The sequence below is a fragment of the Juglans microcarpa x Juglans regia genome, chromosome 3D (assembly GCF_004785595.1).
Source record: "Juglans microcarpa x Juglans regia isolate MS1-56 chromosome 3D, Jm3101_v1.0, whole genome shotgun sequence".
In the NCBI taxonomy this organism is placed as follows: domain Eukaryota; kingdom Viridiplantae; phylum Streptophyta; class Magnoliopsida; order Fagales; family Juglandaceae; genus Juglans; species Juglans microcarpa x Juglans regia.
In genome coordinates this window covers 5,953,151-5,974,430 of record NC_054598.1, presented here as the reverse complement: position 1 = coordinate 5,974,430, position 21,280 = coordinate 5,953,151, and the positions used below count along the sequence as shown (strand labels likewise).

The 21,280-nt window shown below is 37.3% G+C and overlaps 1 protein-coding gene across 1 annotated transcript; it reads right to left on the bottom strand.

The window, feature by feature from the left end:
• Positions 1–6,932: 6,932 nt before the first annotated feature.
• Positions 6,933–7,807, bottom strand: LOC121254243 (peptidyl-prolyl cis-trans isomerase). The gene has a single exon (XM_041154212.1). The coding sequence runs from the start codon at positions 7,712–7,714 to the stop codon at positions 7,190–7,192; it is 525 nt and encodes a 174-aa protein (XP_041010146.1). The 5' UTR covers positions 7,715–7,807; the 3' UTR covers positions 6,933–7,189.
• Positions 7,808–21,280: the final 13,473 nt, after the last annotated feature.

The following is a 21,280-nucleotide window of genomic DNA, read 5'->3' as shown; positions in this document are numbered from 1 at the left end:
ACTATTTATTTTATATATCGGTATTAATGAAAATAATAAAATTAGGTATTCATCAAATATTATTAAAAGAAATTTTATGTTTTAACTACTGTTTACTTGCACATTTTATACCTATATTTTTTTTCATAAAATATGGAGTTGTTTTTATAGGGTGTGAGAATGTTTTTATAAGATGTGGGGTAGTAAACAATGATTGATGAGAATTATTTTTCAATTATTAAACCAAAACTAGTAGTTTATGAATTAGGATGTGATATCCGAGGGCAAAATCGTCATTTAGACATGTGAATGGGTAAAATACACCCGATCCAAAATGGTTTTCAAAGCCCAACACATCAAAAAGTCATCACTAGAAGACAAAGGAAGAGGAAAAGATTGACAACAAAGAGACAAGGGAATGCAATGAATAATGTGTCACAAGAAAAAATGAGTGATTTGGCATAAAGAAAAGGGAAGTAATATAAAGCAAAATGGGGCAAAAAGATAAAAAAAAAAATGATAGAGTGCCTTTGGTTTCAGAGATTTTTTCTTTTGAATGCTTAGAGAGATTTTTGGTCAGGCTTCTTGGGGGCTTATTCTTCGGCTGCTTCTTCAACCTCTAGGAAGAGAGCTCCAGAGAGAATATTTTCTCCAACAAGTAGATCTCCAGCTCCCATTGTACAGTGAGAAATGAGAGGTTATGAGAGACTGTAAATAAACATATTATAGTAGAATATTCCATCTCCAAACTCTAATGAACGTAGGCCTAGTGCCGAACCATATAAATTTATGTGTCTATCTCTCCTTATTTTCTCTACATTAAACTATTGTTCATGGTCATGGACGTACGCATGGACACCGTACAATCGCACCAGATTACCACAAGGGGTTCCACACCTCACCGATCGAAACCCAGCCCACCTCAGTGCATTCGGGAAAGGATCTTTCTCCCCTTTCGAACTGCGCCATTTTTTGAAGTTAACAGTAACATTGTCTGTGGGATCGATTAATTTTCTACACCAGAGGTGGGAGAATGACAATTTTTTGGCACGCTAAAATCACTAAATGAGCAGATCAAGTTTTTCCAGATAAATGTTCTCAACCGTTTGGCTTTTTTTTTTTTTGAAAAACACTTATGCAAAGAAGGGCGAGCAAACCTATTCCTAGCCCATTTGGGAACTCGATGTACTCAAAACTTCAGTTGCGATGCTCAATGCACTTCGAGTGCACCATGCAGAAAGATGGGAAAGTACGTGAGTTATACTGTGCACTTTAATGCACAGTGCGTGACAAACACTCGTTAGGCCACTGTGCACATTACATTGCATGTGCTAGGCATGGCACTTAAGTGCATAGTGTTGTGCACGTCCCGCCTGTGCCATGCACAGGAGTGTATTGGGTGCACGACGTGCACCCAAGATGCCACGACCCCGCCGTGGCACAGCTTAGGGGCGACGTCGACAGCTACCATATAGGCCGTTGACATCGTCTGACTCTTTTAGTGTGGTTCTTGACCAACCCCATGGAGGCGGCGTATGGAATGCATGCCACGTGCAACGGAGCTCGTGGATACACAGCTCTGCCCAACTGTGCTACGTCTAGGGAAGGACGCTTCTATCTTTGCCGGTATGGTCCCCGACCATGACGGTGAAAGCATATTGTCTCCGCGACCATACATGACATGGATTCACAACAAGCTCATGGCAGACTACCGTGAGAACCTCTTGTTCACGCCAGCTATCATCACTTGGACCGTCGGCGTCTTTTGCCAGCCTATGGGGGTCTTCGACCACCACAACGGGCACACGATGGCTCGCAGCCATGACCCATGCACGTTGCCATGACCCATGCACGTTGCGCATATGGCTAGAACTCCTTGGCCCAGCCCCACCGTGGCACAACAGGTCTGCTGAAAGCCACCTAGTGGCTCGCCGGCGTCTCCTGCCTCCTCTGGGGTGGTCGCCGACCACCCCCCAACTAACACCAACCTTGTTGCAGGCAACACCTGCACAGGAGTGCAATGGTTGGAACTCCCCACCAGCCCCTCAGATGGCCAAAGATCTCCTTGCCCATAGCCATGAACCACGACCAGGGGTCTCTTTGCCCACGGCCATGAGCTTGTCGCTCTCGTTGACCAGGTATTCAACAGCCATGCACTCGTTGACCATTCCACTCCACAACCATGAGATTGTTGCCCAGTCTCATAAGCAGGTCATCCCTCGGACATGCACTCACTGTCTGGCCATTCCACTCCATGGCCATGGGCTCGTCCCCCAGTCTACTTGGCCAGTGACAACCCAACCAGTGCCCACGACCAGAGATCTCTTCGACCAGTGACGACTCATCATCCAGACTCCACAGCCAAGCACGCTCCTTGGTCAAGATGCTCATCAACCACTTGCTCCTCACCCACGTACTCACCTCCTCTGCTCAGGACATATCTGCTTGGACTCACCTCCTCTGCTCGGGTTGTAAAAAAAAAAAAGAGAAAGAGAAATAAAAATAAAAATAAGGAGCAAGAAAGAGTAGAAATGACAACACAACAACAGCAGTTTTGGTCAAGCAGTGAGCAAGTAGCAATAGACAAAAATCAGTCATAGCGGCTAAATACTTCGATTTGTCTCCTTCAAAAGCTATGTGGATTTTACTTTCACTAACACGATTGATCCTTGTAGCACGGAATCTTTATAAGCTACTTACTTTCCCGCGAGCCAAAGGGATGAGTGTAATGCCTAAGGCTGCTCTATCCCTATCATAGAGGAGTGCGGGTCAGCTTTTGGCTACCTGAAGATGGAATCTCCTCTAACGGAATCTCTATCAACGAAATCTCCATCTACTACTTACCTCCCTGCGAGGCACCAAAGGGATGAATATAATGCCTAAGGCTGCACTATCTCTCTCGCGGAGGAGTGCGGGTTAGCCTTCGACTACCCGAACTACTCTTAGAATGCCATCTCCTACAGCGGAATGCCATCTCCAGCAACAAAACTCCAAGCGAATAGTGCCTCATACCATCACCGCATCCCAGCAAGACAGTTCAAGTTTGTGAATTTCGCTCTTGTGATTGGAAAAGATTTGCACTAACAGGTTTGATTTTTGCAGTACCTTCTACTTACCTTCCTCGTTAAGGGTCAACAGGCGCACCAGCCTTAAGGCGGTTTAGTCTGCCTCACGGCGAAGTGCGAGTTTAATCTTTCAAGTGCTCGGCATTACACCTGAAATAGCATCTCCACCAATGAATGTCGGGTGTTCGCACTTGTATCATAACCGCTGCTAGTGGGATTACCTTCGAGAACAAGCCTTCGGAGTTGACATGCCTCCGAGCTCCACAATTGCTTGAAGTGGACCCAGAGGGTCAACGGGCCCTCTAACCACTTTGCATGAGCTGTAACAAACATACTCTAACATTAACTGCAATTCACATCGAAAAAGGAAAGTTCACCAGCATCATTGAAAACAAAAAGTCGAAAGAACGTATGTTTTTATGCAAGACTTAGGGTGAGTCCAATCTTATAAGTTGCTCGACCCTCTTTACCATTTTTATAAAAAGTCAACAGGCGCGAAAAGTAAGGGACTGCCCGACCTCTCAAGTGCCTGAATAGGCAGGTAAGTCACCTGACTGCCCTGCCAACCTTTGTACGCATCTTATGTGGTTGAGCCCATCTCTCGCCGTAATCGAGCTACACGCTCATATCCTACGCGATCGAGCTCATCTCTCGCCATAGCTGAGCTAGACACTCGCATCCTATGCGATCAAGCCCATCTCCCGCCATAGCCGAGCTATGTACTCGCGCCCTACGCGCTCCATGTGGTCGAGCTCATCTCCCGGTCACCTCGCCAAGATAGACTTCGCGCTCGCACTCCATGCAGTCGAGCCTACCTCCCGCTTATCTCGTCAAGACAGGCTTTGCGCTCGCGCTCTATGTGGTCAAGCCCATTTCCTGCCTAATGCCGCGCTCGAACATATTTACTGCTTAACACAAGAGGAACGGATGACTAGGGTCAGCTCCCAAAATTTATATCTCTACGGTCGAGGCTGATCAATTTGCTTGCATATTTTACTTTTAAAGATTCTCAAGGTTTTTTTTGTACAAATTGCTCGCGATGAGGGGGTAAAATACACTAAGTCCAAAATGATTCTTAAGGCCCAGCCCATCAAGAAGCCATCACTAGAAGACAAATGAAGAGAGAAAGAAAGGTTGGCAGGGACAAGGGAATGCAAGGGTTAGGAGAGAAAATAAGTAATTTGACGTAAAGCAAAGAGAAATGACATAAAGAAAATGAGACAGGAGATAAAAGGGATAGGATGCCTTCGGTTTTAAGAACTTTTTCTTTTGAACACTTAGAGAAATTTTTGGCCAGGCTTCTTAAGGGACTTCTTCTTCAGTGGATTTTTCAACCTCTAAACAAGCCCACCGCCACGTAAGCCTAGTGTCAAATAATGTAAATTTGTGTGTCTATCTCTCTTTATTTTTTACGCATTTAAATATTGTTCGCCGCCATGAACGTATGCATTGATACCGTACTGCCGGATCGAATCACCACCAGGGGTTTTATATCTCATCGATCGAAGCCTAGCCCACCTCAGCGCGTTCGAAAATGAATTTTTCTTCCCTTCTGGATTGCACCCTTTTTTGGCGTTAACAAGACGATTATTTTCCTACGCCTAAATTATATCATATCATTTCCTATGTTAGTTAACTCAGCTTAAAGCTCTAACAATGACTTATTCATTTTAATTTTAATTTTGATTTTCATATTTGGATTATGTCTTTAAATTTTTCTACATTGACTTATGCATCTCTAAATTTTTACATAGTTATGAATAATACTTCTTCAAATTTTTCCAAATATCATTTTTAATGTTTTTCTCTCTCCTACTCATTAAAATCAATTTTGTGAAATTTGTATTAAGATTTTGATATATAAAATTTGTATCAAGTTGAGATACAAAATATTTTTTAATACATATTAATATTTATTGATAAAATTAGTCATTTTAATATATGAATTTAGTAATATTTAGATATATATATATATATAATTGGTATTTTTACATAGCTATTAATAATACTTCTTTAAGTTTCTCCAAATATCATTTTTAATATTTTTCTCTCTCCTACTCATTAAAATCAACTTTGTGAAATTTATATTAAGATTTTGATATATGAAATTTGTATCAAGTTGAGATACAAAATATTTTTTAATACATATTAATATTTATTGATAAAATTGATCATTTTGATATATGAATTTAGTAATATTTATATATATATAGAATTAGTATTTTTAAACACATGGTGTTAATTGTAAATATATAAAAATAATAATTTTATAAAAAAAATAAAAAATATTAATATTTTATTATTATTTGATTCAAAAATACATAACCTAATTTAGAAATTTTTCTTAAAATGCAAAATTAATTTTTAAAAAATATGATTTTGAAGATACATGTAGTAAAATCAATACACTACTGCTCTTAATAGATGGTAACGGAGAATTCCAATCAGAACAGCATAATAAAAGTGAAAAGGAAGCTCCCCTTGTTTCATGGCCGCTTGAGAGTCGGGGGTAAAAACTTCCTTCGGAACATCCTCTAGCCACTCCATAATCGGCACGATGTCTTGGGTAAGAGGGAGAGGAGTTCATTACAGTGCCAGAAAATTTCTTGAGGCATACCCAAATTATGAAGATGATTGAGTAATGATATACCTAAAATATTTTATACAACATATTATTATTAAATATAAGATCTAATTATGTAATATAATTTTATAAAAATATCCATCATTAATATCCATCATTCAATCATTCTTGTACAATCTATCGCAGGGAAATCATTTTCCTTATAAAAATTGCCAGGGTCCTGACATGTTTGGAAGGAAATTTCGTTGGACCGTCGCACTTCCCTAAAAGGGTTTGATTGATTATTTTGATCTCATATCTTATATAATTATTATAATTTTTTTAACTTTTACATAAAATATAATAAATAATTTAATTTTTACATATCTCAAAACAAAAATTATATTAAAAAAGTATACTATAATAATATTTTAATCCACTTAAATAAAATATCTTAAATATCTCAGTAATTAAAAGAGACCTAAATTTAGAAAGCTTCTTCTGTCCCCGAACATTCCCAGAAAAAACTTTTGAGATGCTTATATCTAGAAAAGAATGGAAAATCACAAGGTGACGATATTTTCGAAGGCGATGTTTAAAAAGAAATGGAAAATTTTTGCACCTATGGACCCCATAGTACTTCAGGCATCAATGCAGTGGGGGGGCACCACATCCAGAGGCTTTATCCAAAAGAATCAGGCTAGGGTAGAAAAGGATCATCATAATTTTAGAAAAGAATCATGTTAAACATAATTTTTTTGATGAATCATGTTAAACATAAACAATTCCAATGTCATCGATAATGAATGATCACAATAACATGAGCACAACGCTATATAGATATATATATATATATATATATCAAAAATTATATACACACTTATTATCAACAGAACACTGGGGACTTCAAACAAAAAGTCACCGTAGACATCACTATCACCCACAAGTCCAGACTCCATACTTATCCCTACCTTGCTTTTGTCGTCTTCTTCACCCCCGACATTATAACATTTTATCTGCCACACCCTCTTCCTCAAGAACCAGTCCACCCTAACACCTGAGAATCTTTCCGGTCAAGCCATCACCTTTCCACCCCCATCGTTTAATCCCTCTGTTTTGCTACCACGAGATATAAAATATCTTATTTAACATCAGTTCCCTTCACACTGAAAACAATATCTAGATAAGCATCATATCCACAAACTATTAGCTGTAAAGGAAGATGCATGTCAACAAGGAGTAAATCAGCATAGCTACAAACTATTATATCAGCTGCAAAGGAAGAATCCGACAGACAAACAGAAACCCATCCAGCACTTCAAACATTCACAAAGATAGTGTCTTATTTAAAAAGGTACCTCATTTTTCATCACATCATAGTAAAAAAGTCTTAATTGAACTACCAGTGGAATGGGTCACAAAAACCCAGTTCCAGAAGACCAGTTCCATAGCAAGAACCATGAACATAACCATAAACTCGATGACAACAAAACGACACTAGACCATGTTAAACCAACACCCCAATAGATAAACAAAAAAAAAAAAGGACCATGATCATATTATTATTAGATAATAGTTAGATCTAAGAGAGTTGACCACAGTCCTGAACGACCACGGGCTTCGAGGTCCTTCCAGAGCTGGACCCAACCTTCTCGATCGCCTTCACGACATCCAGACCCTCGATCACCTTCCCGAACACGACGTGCTTGCCGTCGAGCCACTCAGTCTTGGCCGTACAGACGAAGAACTGGGACCCATTGGTGCCGGGCCCAGCATTAGCCATGGATAGGATGCCGGGGCCGGTGTGCTTCTTGATGAAGTTCTCGTCGGCGAACTTGGCGCCGTAGATGGACTCTCCACCGGTTCCGTTCCCGGCGGTGAAGTCACCGCCCTGGCACATGAACCCCGGGATCACGCGGTGGAAGGACGAACCCTTGTAGTGAAGTGGCTTGCCACTTCGACCCGTACCCTTCTCACCGGTGCAGAGGGCCCTGAAGTTCTCCGCAGTTCTAGGAGTGGTGTCGGCATAGAGCTCAATGACTATACGGCCGACAGGTTGGCCACCGATGGTCATGTCGAAGAAAACCTTGGGGTTTGAGGCCGCCATCGAAGCAGAAATCTTGCAGAGATCGTTTTAGGAAGAACTAAAGAAGTAGATGATGCTGGTTAGGGTTCGAGCGCGGCGATGAGGCTGACTATATAGGGTTTAGAAATGGGGGAAAAAGCCGTGGAAGCCTGGAAGGTTGTGTTGAACCGTTGGATGGAGAAACGTGGGAGTATCGGGACGGTCATATGAGTAACCATGGTTGGACTAGAAGCTGACTAGGGTTAATGAGGGATCCTAGGCTCTACGGTGGTATATGCTGTGTCCTTTTTTTTTTTTTTTTTTTTGGTTTTTTTTTTGGGAGAGAGATAGAGAGAGAGGCGCTTTGTGTCGTTATTCGGGGGTAGACCGTAGGAGCGTGGACTTTACGGTCCCTTTTAAACGACGACGTTTAGTATATGTGGGTACAGTGGGTTTAAGGGCCCTGGATAAAGAGTACAACACTTGTCATGAATTAAAAGTTGCCGTCGATTTGATCTTTTACCTTATCCATAGCCATAGGCGTCTTGGTTTGGATATTAAAAATATATTGTGAATGTTTATAAATAATAGTAAAAAAATAATAATAAAATATTAAATAATAGTAAAAATAGATAATAAAAAAATAAGTAAAAAATAATAATAAAATAAAAAATATTTGAGATACTCACACTTGTCAAATAATACAAACCAACATATCTCTGATTTTCCGTAGCATCAGCAATTAGAGTAAATGAGTCATGTTTTTTCCAAAAAAAGAAAAAAGAAGAACAGAGTTCTTTGAGGTAAATTCTGAAATTCAGCAAAATTTAAATAATTTTAGTTATTTAACTAAAATTTATCTTAAAAATAATTGAAAAACAAACATTTTTTCAGTTTGCCGAAAAGCAGGATGATTTTGAGATTTTGTTTGTAAAATGAAATACATCATTTATTATAATTGGAAAATAAATGTCGCGGTGCGGTCTCCTGTCCCAAAGTGCTATCTTGACTCTCTTTTCCCTTTCCCCTTTTCTTGTCATTATATATTTATTTTATGAGTCGTGCTATGGAGGGTGTAGTTTGATTCAACTTTGAAGACGAATCCCAATAAAGCTATTTCGTTTTTTTTTTCCTATTCATTTTTTTCTACTTTTAAATATTTAAAAAATTATAATATTATTAAAAAATATTTACTTAACTACTAAATAATAACTAAAAAAAAGTATTGCGAGAATTCATCGAAATATTATCTTGATAACTTTAGTTTTTTTCTTATTTTATTGAGGTAATGGATCATTATTCTTGGAGTGCTCTCTAGTCTCCTCCATCATTGTTTAAATTTTAAGTATTGAATGAAATATTTCAAAGACAGTGTGATCCAGTGTATCATTTTGAAATTAACTATATTATATATATATATTTAATAAATGGTGTATCATTATATATTTATATATATATAAAAATATATACACTAACAACTAACAGAATAATACATGTATATGTAAGTGTGTATCATGTATGTGTGTGTATATATATATATATATGGATGAATTGACTATTTATAAAATGAATATATATTGAAATAATCACAAACTTGAGTTGAAAAAAAAAAATTATTAAAAATAATGATATTTAAAAAAGATGATGGGACATATTTAAAATTACAAAAAAATTGAAATCATATAAATAAATTTATATTCTATAATTAATTAAATACCTAGATTAAACATTACAAAAATGTCATCCAATCACCGGAAAATTTCAAAATTATTATTCTGGGACGGAATATGTCTGGAATGTCAATCTCAACTTATTTGACGAAATGGTTGAAACAGATCGAAACCGGCCGGAATTTAGAGCAAAACAGAACGAATAAGTATGGTGCTACACCTGAACGAAAAACTTATGATCTCCACTCCACTTGCAGTACAGTAATAGGATTGGATTCTTCTTCCCGGAGAGTGGTTGGTTTTCAACCCATGGATTCGACCATTGCATGAAAACTGAGAGTCTGAAGGAACTGAAAGGTAAAAATCCAGACTTATCCAAGAATCCCGTATTTTTTGCTATTTATACGTAATAAAAATATGTGTATGTATCAACCACACAATATAAAATTAGAAGGTTTAAGTTTAATATAAATGGATTCGAATGGTCAAAACAGTTTGATCTATTAAATTACGATTAATAACTAAGTCAATAACAAATCAATCCGATAATCCGTTTTAATTTTATTTTAAAATTACAATTTTATTATTGTAAACTTGGTATTTCTCAAATATGCTTGAGTTTTTATTATTGGGCTTGTAGTTATGCATTCACTTAATGCTCATTTTGTTATCGTTGGATATTTAATATTGGTTTTATTATATATTAAAATCTAAAAAATATTAATATTTTTTTATTAGAATTTAGTCGTATTGTTTTTTTTATTTAAATATTGTGGCTATTCATAAATATAAATTTTAATTTTTATATGAAATTATATTAATCAAATTAAATAGGCTATAACTTATACGGGTTAGTTTAACATTTTTACATAAAATGAATTGAAATGAATTTTGTTGTGTTAATTCATTATTAATTAATTATTAATCGAATTAAAATGAATGAAATGACGATCTATTATTTAAACGTATTACGTTAAAATTTGAAAGCACGATCCGTTTAATTTAACGAATCAAATTTATCAGTGTAAATTAACACCGCACGAAAAAAAAAAAAAAAAAAAAAAAAAAGACGAACAAGAATCGCCTCCTTGTAGGGGTGTCAAATTGTGTTAACGGGTCGTGTTCGTGTCGTGTCAAGATATATACATTACACTTAATGGGTCAATACGAATATAACCCGTTAAGGATTTCGTGTCAAAATTTCAAATCCGAATACAACACAGTAAGATAACGGGTTGACACGACACGACCCATTAATGAATAAAAAATAAATTGACACGACACGACCCGTTCCGTTTCAACCCGTTTACGTTAATGGGTTAAACAAACACGATACGACACGACATGACCCGTTTGACATGATTGATTTTATATAAATATTTAAATATAAATAATATCTATAAAAAATAAAAAAAACTAACTACAAGTCTAAAATTATAATCCAAACAAATATGATCCACACAATTTATAATAATATTCATTATTAAAATTACATCCCAAATATAATAAATAAAACATAAAATATAATAAATAAAACATACAATGTAAATATATTAATGTTACAATCTCAAATATATTAAAAAATTAAAAACTCAGATCTAAACAAATTTAGAATTTGAAGAAGAAAATTGAGCGTCCTCCTTGTCCTTTAGGTCTAAGGGTATAAAGGTAAATTTAATTTTCTCAACGGGTCATAATAGATTGACTCGTTAGTGACCTGTTAAGCAATCGTGTCTTAACGAGTCAATCCGTTTTGATCCAAATCCGTTAAGGTAAAATTTTAACTTATTTTTATCGTATCGTATTAGATTAACGGATTGTATCACATATTATCACTCTTATTTACCGAGCGTAATGATAATTAATGAGTTATCTACGAGATAAAAAATAATAACAATAATAATAATATATGTACTTTCGAGGAAAAAGAAAAAGCAAAACGTCAGTTCTGAAAAAGTTGAGAACGCACACAAATACAGAAAAAAAATTCCATTATCGATGAGTTGCCGACAATCACGTGTAGAGACAAAATTATAAGGTGGGCCGAATGGAGTGGCCTTTCTCGAATGTGGCATTGGCATTGGAATCACAAAATGAATGGTCCAACAAAATGCCATCAAAATATATTTTAATATCTCGAATATTTTATATACGCAATACTTGCAAAATATGTCATGTCGTGAGTATTAACTACTAGAGGACTTCTAATGAATTTTTTATTCTATTTTTTTTTAAATTTTTATTTATAATCTTCACTTAAAAATTATATATACAGTTCTTTTATTAAATAATAAAAATATTATTTTAAGAGTGATATTTTCGTAATTTTAAAAATAAAATTACCTAAACTTACATTGTGATCCCTAAATAGGGACTGTATGTAACATTATTATTTTTTAAAATACATCGTTAAAATTTATTTTTTCTATTTTATATATTGACTTTTACAATACGTTATACATTAGCTTATCTATTTTTTCTTTGTATCATTTAAATGTTATACTTTTTAATATTTTTTTATTTATTTCAAATATTATATTCACTACATAGCATATTTCAAATATTTGTCTATACACCATATATTTTGATATTTACAATATTTTTTTTGTATAATTTAATATTTTAAATTACTTTAAAAAAAGAGTAAAAAGAGAAAAAAAAAATATGCCCTTATTATTAACAATACCAAAACTTCTGCATGTATAAAAAGTCGAATGAATTATAAACAGACGGCTAGAGAGTAGATAAGAGATAATAGAGTGGAGCCTGTACAAAAGTGATAAAATGATAAAAATGAAAATAGGATAAAAATAAAAGAGGATGAAATGAGAGAGAAATAATAAATAATTATTTAGATGAATGAATAGTTACCTCTACTTGTAGAGGATTTAATAGATAATCGAATGAAATGGACTTTTGGCCATCTTTTTTTATATTTAAAAAAAAAATGTATTTTACAAGAGCCATTGGGAGTGCTTTTAGCTATTTACTATTCTCTTACTACTTATTTACTATTTTTTTATATTTATTTTTTTAAAAAATTTTACTTAATAGTTAAGAAAATAATTATTAGTAAAATTATATCTTTTTTAAATTTTTTTAATAATTAAATATGTTAAAAAAATACTTAAAAAAAAAATTCAAACACATGTAAATAGTAAATGATTAGTAACCCTACCTATCACTGCCCTTTTACAAAATGTTGTAACTCTCTCTCTCCTGTCGTTCTTGGACCACTGGATCCAACAGTATCATACAACTGACATTATCGGTACAAGATAAAGCCTCAAATAAACATTTTTTTAATAAAAAAAGAGTGAATCCTATTAATAAAAACTAGTTTTTTTTTTTTTCAATTTTTTTTAGATAAAATTGATTTTTTTTCTAAAGACTTATATATAACTTATCTATTTAAAATTTATAGAAATCAATTCTCTTTTAAAGTTTCAAAGTAGGAAATTAAGTGAAACTTTCATAAACATCCTGCTACCCAGGGGTGGAACTACCTTAGTCCCAAATTTTTTAAAATTTGATGAAAATTAAGTTTTAGAATGTATTTTTTAGAGTAGATTATATACAAATTAATATCTAGCCCCCTCAAAATTATTTTTTCTTAACTTAGCCCTCCCAAACTAGATTTTCTAGTTCCACCCCTGCTGCTACCAGTACTAATAGTTTGACTGATAATCGTGTTTTGTTTTGTTTCATTTTTTTTTGTCTTTTACATACTTTTTAAATATCTTTAAATTTATTTTTTTTAAAAAAACAACAATTCATTAATAAACATTTTCTTACCTATTAAATACGAAAAAAAAATCAATCCGTTTGGAGGTACAATTCATCGGTCCTCAACCCAAGCATTTTCCTTTCAGAAAAGCATGTGTTGAGGGGAAAATGAGTTAATTGGCATATTCTTGTGAAAACCTATGTAAAGTTGAGTTGTAACAAGTGTTGATGCATTGGTACATGAAAAAAATTGAAGTGTGCTCAACATGGCTCGACTGGCGCTCGAGCGAAACCTTCCAGAGTGGTTCGCTCGATGTGCGCTCGACGCAACGCTCGAGCGGAACCCAGGCAGAGTGGTTCGCTCGAGGTGAGCTTGACGTGGCGCTCGAGCAGAACCCATCCAGAGTGATTCGCTCGATGTGCGCTCGACTCAGCGCTTGAGTGGAAACCAAACAGAGTGGTTCGCTCGAGGTGAGCTTGACGTGGCGCTCGAACGGAACCCATCCAGAGTGGTTCGCTCGATGTGCGCTCGATGTTGCGCGCGAGCAGAACTCATCTAGATACGTTCGCTCGACCTTCGCTTGACACCTCGCTCGAGCAATTTTAGAAGATAACGTGCGCTCGACCTTCGCTCAACACCTCGCTCGAGCCAATGTTCAAGACAACCTAAAGATTCATGTTTTGAGCGCCGTGACTTGCTGGGACTATAAATAGAACAGATCATTTCTGTTCTGTGGTGTGGAAAAATAGAGCAAAACCCTAAGTGTTTCAAGAGCCAAAAAGAGAAACCTATTCCTCACCTTGTGAATCTCTTTTGGACAAACACAAATCCACCACACCACTCTCAAGATCAAATCTCATTCAAAGTCCATTGAAGTGGACGTTTTGTTGGCCGGAAGGTTTCCGGAGCTGCTGTTGATGCAGAGATCGAGAGGTTCTCGTGGAAAGCTATAGAAGGTCGGAGTTCCGACACTACATGCGTGCAGAGATCGAGCGGGTCACTCGTGATGTTGCAAGCCAAGTTTAGGAACAACAAAGGTTTTGTGAGTGTCTCTAAATTGGTTGTAATAAACTTTTTCTATAGTGGATTTTAGGTGGTGGCTTACACCCGGAGTGGTTTTAGAATTTGAAGACGTTCTTCAAATGAGTTTCCACTTCGTGACCAAATCCCTGTGTTGATTATTTGTATGATTTGTGTCATCTTTTATTTGCTTCTTGCCATTAATTTTTATTAGTCCACAAAATTTGAACTGCACCTATTCACCCCCCTCTAGGTGTTGTATGGGATAGAACCACTGCTTTTTCAATTGGTATCAGAGCGGGTTCACTCCGCTAGGATTCAGTTCCTGAGTGTGTTCCTGCTATAGTGGTTTAAATGGATAAGTCTCAATCTCTCACATCACCACCATATTTTGATGGAAACAACTATGCTTATTGAAAAGTCCAAATGAGAGCGTTTCTAAAGTCTGTGAATGAAGGAGTGTGGGTTTCCATAACAAAAGGATGGAGAGAACCAGTTGTTATCATTGAGGGAGTTCAAACTCCCAAAAGTGTGGATAATTACTCTAGGGATGAAATAAGTGAGTGTGGTTGGAATAACAAAGGCCTGAATGCGATTTTCATGGCTGTGTCCCAGGAGGAGTTCAAGCGAATCTCCATATGTGAAAATTGTAAACAAGCTTGGGACATTATTGAGGTTACCCATGAAGGTACCAAGGCTGTTAAGAATTCTAAACTTCAAATGCTGACCACGAGTTTTGAAGAACTTAGAATGAAAGATGATGAAACTTTTGATGCCTTCTATGCCAAACTCAATCATGTTGTCAATTCTAGTTTTAATTTAGGGGACAAAATGCCTGAGAATAGAATTGTGAGAAAAATTCTCAGATCTCTTCCTGAGAGATTCCGTCCCAAAGTCACTGCCATTGAAGAGAGCAAATATTTGGACAATATGAGAATTGAAGAGCTGGTGGGCTCTCTACAAACCTATGAGCATACTCTTCCTGTGGATAAGAAAAATAAGTCCATAGCCCTCAACACTATCAATGAGTCATCTGATGAGTCGTCCGATGAGTTGGCTATGAGTGACAAAGAAGTAGTCTTTTATGCTAAAAAAATCAGAAAGATGTTTATATCTAGAAATAGAAAGAACTGGGGAGATAAGAAGAAAATGTTTGAGAGAGTTAATAGAAATTCCAGTTCAGGAAACAAGGAAATGAGCTCTAAGAAATATACTAGAGCCACCAAAGACAGGGTACAATCTGATATTCAGTGTCATGAATGTCATAGTTTTGGGCACATTCGCTTTGAGTGTGCAAATTACAAAAAGGCCATAGAGAAAGCAAATGATGCTTCTTTAAGTGATAATGATTCTGAGACAAGTGACTCTTCTAAGAGTCCCTCTCCAAAGAAAAATCGCAACTACATGGCATTCACTTCTTCTGTTGGTGGCCAAAGTCACAGAAGTGAATCAACGTCTGAAAATAAGAGTGTATCCGGAAGTGAATCCGGGGATGATGATGAGTTGGAGGAAATCTATGAGAAGTTGTACAAAGAATGTGTAAAATTGAGGAAACTCAATAAATCACATATTGAGAATATAGATATTTGCAAAAGAGAAAATGAGGATCTCCAAGGTAAATTGAATGAAGCCATTTGTCTAACCGATCAGTTGCAAAAGAGGAATGTGTCACTCGAGAATAAAATGAAAATGTAGGGAAGTGAGTTGATTTTGTTAAACGATAAGTTGAAAAATTTGTCTACTGGGAAACAAAAGCTTGACAAAATCCTAAACTCAGGAAAGTCCTTTGGTGACAAGAGAGGTATAGGATATATTGAAAGGAAATCTGATGTGGCTTCAACTTCAAAAACCCCATGCAAAAATGTAGGAAAAATAATGTTTGTTCCTGCATTGAATGAGAATGGCAAAGCACATCTTTTGAAAAAGGGTAAGAAACCCCTACATGTGCAAAAGTCTGTCCCACCTCCCAAGAGACAAGGAGCTCGCAACACAAGCCCTATATGTCATTATTGTGGGAAGGTTGGTCATGTTAGACCAGATTGCTGCAAGTTAAAAAATCATTATGATCATGCTCCTACTTTCTCTAAAAGTAGGATTGTCTATCCTTCTAAAAAGAGTAAGAAATTCTTGAATGCTTCTAGGTATGTCTCACCCTTCATGAGACATGAAGTTCACAAGGCAAACCACGTTTGTCACAATTGTGGTAAGATTGGTCACATTAGACCAAACTGTTTTGAGCTTAGGGACCACCCTAAGAGAATTGAAAAGCCCTACTCAAGAAAAGGGTATCAAAACTTGTGGAGCCAAGTCATGGTCTTGACCAAACAAAATGAGATTATCAATGTGAAGTTAGACCAATTGACTACTAGCCAGAAGGTTGACAAGGTGAATCATCCAAAAGTGAGACAAGTGTGGATGAGAAAGGGGGAGGAGCAGACCAGATATGGTATAGACTGATGGTCATGCATTTTTTTTTGTATAGTTGTTCTTCACTTTTTTTGTTTTGTTAAAAGCATGTTGTGTGTGTTCCTTAAAAATCATGAATAATGTTTTGCACTTGCGTGGGATAAAGAGTGTTAGTGATGTCAATTCTGAAAATTTTAGGTATTTATATCTTTTGAAAATTGTATCATGTACCGTTATAAGTTACAAAGGTTTAAAACATATGTACTATTTGTAAGTTGTGACCTGCATCACACACTACACTTCCAGCTCAAACAATTGTTGTTTTGCCACCTGTGAGTTCTTGGGGAGGCAATCAAAGATGTAAGGGAGCTCTACGTGTATACAGAATTGACCACGGGCTAGATGACCTCATGATTATATATCAAAATTCCTCCTATGAAAATTCTCTATAAAAAAAAAAATAAATAAAAAAATAAAAATAAAAATAAAAATAAATAAAAAAAAGGAGGAAGAAGAAGAAGAAGAAAAAGAAAAAGGGGTCATATTACTCAATAGGCCAATCCTAATGCATGAATTCAAACAGAACTATTTAGGTCCTAGCAGCATTAGGTTTTACTTTCTGTATCGTGGAAAGGCTCCTCATGCACTTATGGTTTCTTGTTTTAGCCTAACCATAAGGGAGCTCTTGGGGAGGCAATCAAAGATGTAAGGGAGCTCTACGTGTATACAGAATTGACCACGGGCTAGATGACCTCATGATTATATATCAAAATTCCTCCTATGAAAATTCTCTATAAAAAAAAATAAAAATAAAAATAAAAATAAATAAAAAAAAAAAAGGAGGAAGAAGAAGAAGAAGAAAAAGAAAAAGGGGTCATATTACTCAATAGGCCAATCCTAATGCATGAATTCAAACAGAACTATTTAGGTCCTAGCAGCATTAGGTTTTACTTTCTGTATCGTGGAAAGGCTCCTCATGCACTTATGGTTTCTTGTTTTAGCCTAACCCCACTCACATACCTTGGTTGAAACTTCTTGATTGAGTTAGGACTCACAAAACACGAATGTTCATCTTACCTGTGATACTCTGTTTTTACTACTTGCATAAATTGAGATAATATGATGCTCTTTTACATTTGATGTGTTTTTCAAGCTTCAAAATTGACTTCATTAATGCTTGAATCACTGAATGAAAAATTTGAGTATTGAGAATTTTGGGATTCCGCTCGAGCGAACTTAACTGCCACTCGAGCGAAAGCGTTTTAAAAACCGCCGCTTCACTTTCTTTTCCCCAGCCCGTTTCTCTCCTCTGCGACTTTTTCTCTCCCCACTCCGTGCGACTTCTCCTCTTTGATCTCCCTGTGCTTTTCACTTGATTTCTCTCAAGAAATCTCTTTTCTAATCACGGTAAGTCTCTAATCTTTGTTTCTTATCAATCATTTTCGGTTTTTATTTCGAATTTCTTCATGCATTTCCATACACATGCATTTCGGAAATTAGGGCTTTAGATTTGGGGATTCCGAAATGGAGCATTTTTGTTGGTTTGTTTGGTGTTTGGTTGGACCTCTTGGTTGTCCATTTCTATTCTCTTTGTATTTAAGAGGTTTATAGAACCCCCAAGGGGTTTTTCATTTGGTTTGTACTTGGATGCACTCCAAGTGCTTGGTGAAATGCATCAATGAAGTTTGATTTCCTATTTTCATCATGCAATGGTATTGCATTGTCCCCATGGTCATTTTTGTCTATTCTAGTGTTGGGATAGTGTTTGGCATTGAAGCTTGGGACCTCCATTGGGTTTAAAACCCAATCTTGGCTTAGTTGAGTTTGAAGTGCTCAAAAATGCAAAATGGGTTGTTATATTGTGTTAGTGGGCATGTGCATTGTGTATTGTGCATTTTGTCATAGTTTTAGCAACATTACATAAGTTTGGCTTGGTTCACAATTAGGCATGTGCATTCATCAAGCTTTGGGCATTTCACATTACCTTTAGCCTTGTCTAACGGTCATTGATTTTGTCCAGCTTCAGTCATGTCTCGAAGAGTTCGTTCACGCCAAAATCCTCCAGCCCCCGCTCAAGCACATTTTCGCAATCCTCGTGCAAGAGAACTTTACACTCAAAATTTTTCTACCCGTTCTCCTATTGTCGAGCGGGAAGTTCTCCTTGGTGAGCTTTCTGAGACTGTTATTCCCCGCATTTTTGAGTCTCGCCAGTGGCTGGCCTTGACCACTGGTCATCCCACTCCTTCTGTGGAGTTGGTTAAGGAGTTTTACTCCAATATTACTGCCATCTCTGATGATGACTCTTTTAAAGTCAGTCTCCGGAACATTGTCTTCCGGGTGACTCCGGGCATGGTTGCGGACTTACTAAATGCCCCGCGAGTGGCAAACCCCACATATCCATATACACGGACTTCTCCTCCTAGTCCGACTGTCATTGTTGAATGTTTAATCGGTCTATTTTCGAGTTGGGATGGTAAGTCACCCATTCTCACCTCACGTTTTACACCCGAGTTTCTCATTCTCAGTAGGATTGTCCTTACAAACCTATATCCTACTGGTCATCAAAGTGATGTCGGTCCTGACCGCGCCACTTTTTTGTATGCATTGATAAATGATGTCTCCATTGATCTGGGGAGTCATCTCTGTCGGGTTATGCTTGAGGCGTTTAATTCCCCGAAATTACGGACTGGCTTGCCTCTCGCCTGCCTCATCACTAGGATAGCCCTCTCTCAGGCTGTTATGCTTCTTCCTAATGAGCCTAGAGTTCCTCTTAAGGCTCCTATTAGGCGTAGGACCATGCAGCTGAGTCGTGCTCACATTACCCCTCACTCACTGAATGTTGAGCATCCTCCTGCATCCTCCTCCCAGCCATCCACGTCTCAGCTATCGAGCTCTCGGCCTTCAAGCTCACAGCCTCATAGCTCGGTACCATCCACATCGGCACCTGGTTTGACCGAGCCCAGCCTTCAGCAGGTCGTTGAGTATCTTGCCCGTCTTGAAGCCCGGTTTGATGCACGGTTTGATAGCCTTGATGCTAAAGTTAACAGCCTGCAGCAGCTTGTGACTCAACGCTTCAACGATATAGAGGAGCGCTTTGATGATGATGGCAGTCAGCCTGATGGTGATGATGATGGCAGTCAGCCTCATGGTGATACTTGAGACCCTTGGCGTTTGTGACAAAAAGGGGGAGTGGTATAGAGATTTAGGGAGAGTAGCAAGAAAGCTGTTGGGGCAGCTTTTGTTTTTGTTGTGTGGAGGAGCAACTATTTTTATTTGTATCACATGCTGCTCGTACTAATATTGTTTGTCTAAATTGAAAACAATGTCTGATTTAATTCTTAATGAAAAGTCTTTTCTGAAAACTGTGCTACAGACATTGTTTATGCTTATGAGATTATTTCTTGCATATTATTATTGGTATGTTTAACCGTTTGCTAAGTGTTTGCAGAAATATCTCAATGTGCTCAAGACTTTTTGCCTGAAAAATGGGAATTCTGATTTGGGTGTGTTAAGATTAGGTCCTATGTATAGGTTAGAGGTTTTGTCACAGAAATGCCAAAGGGGGAGATTGTTGAGGGAAAAATGAGTTAATTGGCATATTCTTGTGAAAACCTATGTAAAGTTGAGTTGTAACAAGTGTTGATGCATTGGTACATGAAAAAGATTGAAGTGTGCTCAACATGGCTCGACTGGCGCTCGACTAGCGCTCGAGCGGAACCTTCCAGAATGGTTCGCTCGATATGCGCTCGACGCAACGCTCGAGTGGAACCCAGGCAGAGTGGTTCGCTCGAGGTGAGCTTGACGTGTCGCTCGAGCAGAACCCATCCAGAGTGGTTCGCTCGATGTGCGCTCGAGCGGAAACCAAACAGAGTGGTTCGCTCGAGGTGAGTTTGACGTGGCGCTCGAGCGGAACCCATCCAGAGTGGTTCGCTCGATGTGCGCTCAATGTTGTGCGCAAGCAGAACTCATCCAGAGACGTTCGCTCGACCTTCGCTCGATACCTCGCTCGAGCGGTTTCAGAAGATAACGTGCGCTCGACCTTCGCTCAACACCTCGCTCGAGCCAATGTTCAAAACAACCTAAAGATTCATGTTTTGAGCGCCGTGACTTGCTGGGACTATAAATAGAACGGATCATTTCTGTTCTGTGGTGTGGAAAAATAGAGCAAAACCCTAAGTGTTTCAAGAGCCAAAGAGAGAAACCTATTCCTCACCTTGTGAATCTCTTTTGGACAAACACAAATCTACCACACCACTCTCAAGATCAAATCTCATTTAAAGTCCATTGAAGTGGACGTTTTGTTGGCCAGAAGGTTTTCGGAGCTGCTGTTGATGCAGAGATCGAGAGGTTCTCGTGGAAAGCTATAGAAGGTCGGAGTTCCGACACTACATGTGTGTAGAGATCGAGTGGGTCACTCGTGATGTTGCAAGCCAAGTTTAGGAACTACAAAGGTTTTGTGAGTGTCTCTAAATTGGTTGTAATAAACTTTTTCTATAGTGGATTTTAGGTGGTGGCTTACACCCGGAGTGGTTTTAGAATTTGAAAACGTTCTTCAAATGAGTTTCCACTTCGTGACCAAATCCCTGTGTTGATTATTTTTATGATTTGTGTTATCTTTTATTTGCTTCTTGCCATTAATTTTTATTAGTCCAAAAAATTTGAACTGCACTTATTCACCCCCCTCTAGGTGTTGTATGGGATAGAACAACTGCTTTTTCAGCATGGACTTCTGTTGCTGCATAATATGAACAGTGAGGCGAAGTTATCACATGCAACCAAACATCG